The sequence below is a fragment of the Lepidothrix coronata genome, unplaced genomic scaffold (genome assembly GCF_001604755.1).
Source record: "Lepidothrix coronata isolate B3197 unplaced genomic scaffold, Lepidothrix_coronata-1.0 Scaffold416, whole genome shotgun sequence".
Classification (NCBI taxonomy): domain Eukaryota; kingdom Metazoa; phylum Chordata; class Aves; order Passeriformes; family Pipridae; genus Lepidothrix; species Lepidothrix coronata.
The window spans coordinates 150879-154032 of NW_016690596.1; the positions used below are offsets into that span (position 1 = coordinate 150879).

General features: G+C 57.6%; 1 protein-coding gene across 1 annotated transcript; it reads left to right on the top strand.

Annotated features, from left to right (window-relative positions):
- The first annotated feature begins 853 nt into the window (after window positions 1-853).
- LOC108509857 (calmodulin, striated muscle) lies at window positions 854-2340 on the top strand. The gene is made up of 2 exons (XM_017839450.1): window positions 854-1329; window positions 2162-2340. The coding sequence occupies exon 1, from the start codon at window positions 854-856 to the stop codon at window positions 1301-1303; it is 450 nt and encodes a 149-aa protein (XP_017694939.1). The 3' UTR covers window positions 1304-1329; window positions 2162-2340.
- The last annotated feature ends 814 nt before the right edge of the window (window positions 2341-3154 follow it).

The window sequence follows — 3154 nt, forward strand, 5'->3', positions numbered from 1 at the left end:
CCCTGTTTGCTGTTGATCCAGCTGCTCCATTTCTGAGGCTCAGCTTCTCCCAGCTCCTGCCTCCTGCTCCTCCTCCAGCGCCCCAAAATTCCCTGTTTGCTGTTGATCCAGCTGCTCCATTTCTGAGGCTCAGCTTCTCCCAGCTCCTGCCTCCTGCTCCTCCTCCAGCGCCCCAAAATTCCCTGTTTGCTGTTGATCCAGCTGCTCCATTCCTGAGGCTCTCCCAGTTCATTCCTCCTCCTCCAACATCCCAAAACTTCCCTGCCTGCTGTAGATCCAGCTGCTCCATTTCTGAGGCTCAGCTTCTCCCAGCTCCTGCCTCCTGCTCCTCCTCCAGCGCCCCAAAATTCCCTGTTTGCTGTTGATCCAGCTGCTCCATTCCTGCCAGCTCAGCCTCTCTCAGCTCCTGCCTTCTCCTCCTCCTCCTCCAACACCCCAAAACTCCCCTGCCCGCTGTGCCAGGATCCAGCTGCTCCATTCCTGAGGCTCAGCCTCTCCCAGTTCCTTCCTCCTCCTCCAACACCCCAAAACTCCTGTTTGCTGTGGATCCAACTACTCTATCCCTGTGGCTCAGCCTCTCCCACCTCCTTCCTCCTCCTCCTCCAACACCCCAAAACTCCCCTCTTTACTGTGCATCCATCTGCTCCATTCCTGAGGCTCTCCCAGTTCCTTCCTCATCCTCCAACACCCCAAAACTCCCCTGCCTGCTGTGCCAGGATCCAACTACTCCATTCCTGAGGCGCAGCCTCTCCCAGTTCCTTCCCCCTCCTCCTCCTCCTCCTTCTCCTCCTCCTCCTGCTGCCGCCTTAGGCAGAGGCAGTGCGGGACGTGCCGGGGCAGAGCCGGGAGCGCCATGGCCGAGCGGCTGTCGGAGGAGAAGATCGCCGAGTTCAAGGAGGCCTTTTCCCTCTTCGACCGGGACGGCGACGGCTCCATCACCACGCGGGAGCTCGGCACCGTCATGCGCTCGCTGGGCCAGAACCCCACCGAGGCCGAGCTGCGGGACATGGTGGGCGAGGTGGACACCGACGGCAGCGGCACCGTCGACTTCCCGGAGTTCCTGTCGCTGATGGCCAGGAGGATGCGGGACACGGACGGCGAGGAGGAGATCCGGGAGGCCTTCCGAGTCTTCGACAAGGACGGCAACGGCTACATCAGCGCGGCCGAGCTGCGGCACGTGATGACCAACCTGGGCGAGAAGCTGACGGACGAGGAGGTGGACGAGATGATCCGCGAGGCCGACTGCAACAACGACGGGCAGGTCAACTACGAGGAGTTCGTCAGGATGATGACGGAGAAGTGATTCCTGGCCCGACTCCGGCCCCGCAGGTGGGTTTGGCTCGTGGGACGGGGTCGTCCCGCGCCCACTGGATGTTCCCTGACATCCCTGAGACCAATAATGGAATGTCCCACCCATGTCCTGGCACTGCCAGTGCTTCCTTCGGCTTCTCCTTGGGATCCTGGATGGAAACAACCCCCCCCAAATTATTCCCGGGCTGGATCAGCCCCCAACCCCAGCCCCACCCCGATAGCCACCCCAGGAATTGCGTCTCCCCCATCCCATGGTTGGAAAAGTGGGGATTGGCGGCCCCCATCCCGCTCGTGCCAGGGGGTGGGAAAATCCACGTCCGTGACCCCATCCTGCTCGTGCCAGGGGGTGGGAAAATCCACGTCCGTGGCTCCATGCCACTCATTCCAGGCATTGGAAGAATCTGTCTATGGTCCCATCCCACTCATTCCAAGGGTTGGGAAAATCCATGTTTGTGGCCCCACCCTGCTCGTGCCAGGGAGTGGGAAAATCCATGTTTGTGGCCCCATCCCGCTAGTGCCAGGGGTTGGAAAAATCTGTGTCCGTGATCCCATGCTGCTCATGCCAGAGGCTGGGAAAATACATGTTTGTGGCCCCATCCTGCTCATGCCAGAGGTTGGAAAAATCTGTGTCCGTGGCCCCATCCCACTCATTCCAAGGGTTGGAAAAATCTGTGTCCATGGCCCCATCCCACTCGTGCCAGAGGCTGGGAAAATCCACGTTCATGGCCCCATCCCGCCCTCCTCATGCCAGAGGTTGGGAAAATCCATGTTCGTGGTACTTTTATTTATTTATTTATTTTAATCTTTAATTCTTTTTTTTTCATTATCGTCCCTTCTTTTTTTTCCGTAGGGAGCGGAGGTTTCCCCGAGCCCCTCCAACCCCTCCCGCCTTCTCCACACCATTCCAGGCTGGAAAAATCTCCCCCCACACCATTCCAGGCTGGAAAAATCCTCTTTGGTCCCGGTTGGAATGTTGGCAAGCAGGGTCTCCGTTGGATACGGGTGGGAGGGGGACTGGGATGCAGCTGGACACGGGATCCCCCAGGAGACATCTCGTGTCCGTAGAGATTCCAGAGGCCACTGGATGTTCCCTGACATCCCTGAGTCCAATAAAGGAATGTTCCCCCCCCCCATGTCCTGGTGCTGCCAGTGCTTCCTTCGGCTTCTCCTTGGGATCCTGGATGGAAACAACCCCCCCAGATTATTCCAGGGCTGGATCAACCCCGAGGTTGTCTCCATCCTCTTTCTCCTCTGTCCTTTTTCCCTGGAAAGATGCCCTTGGTGGGTGCTGGAGACCCAACCGATCCCAGATTTATCCCTAACAGTTAATCCTGAGGGTTAATCCCAAAAATCAGCAGGATTCGCCTTTCCAGGTGGATCCACCCTGTGACTCGGTTTCCCCACAAATTCCCTTCCCATCCCGGTCTGGGATAATTCCCTGAAGGAACATGGATTTCCATGGATCAAACCGTTGATTCCCAGTTTCCAGCCGGGCTGGGCTGTTCCGGGGGGAATATCCTGGCACCGGGACCTCGGAGCCACCGCGACGCCTCCATCCCCCATTCCCGGCCCTTCCCTGGGGCAGCTCTGGCAATCCCGGTTGTTTTCCCGGTGCTGGGAATGCCGGGCGGGTGCCGGCACGCTGAGCACACCTACACCTGCCCCGCCCCAGGAACGACCTCCCCGAGTGGGGGAGAGGGGGGAAAAAACACAAATTTGGGAAAAAAAACCCAAATTCGAAAAAAAAAAATTACAAATACATCAAAAAAATGGAATTATGGGCAAAAAATCTGGCAAAACCCCAATTATTACAGAAAAAAAACCTAAAAAACCAACAAAGATA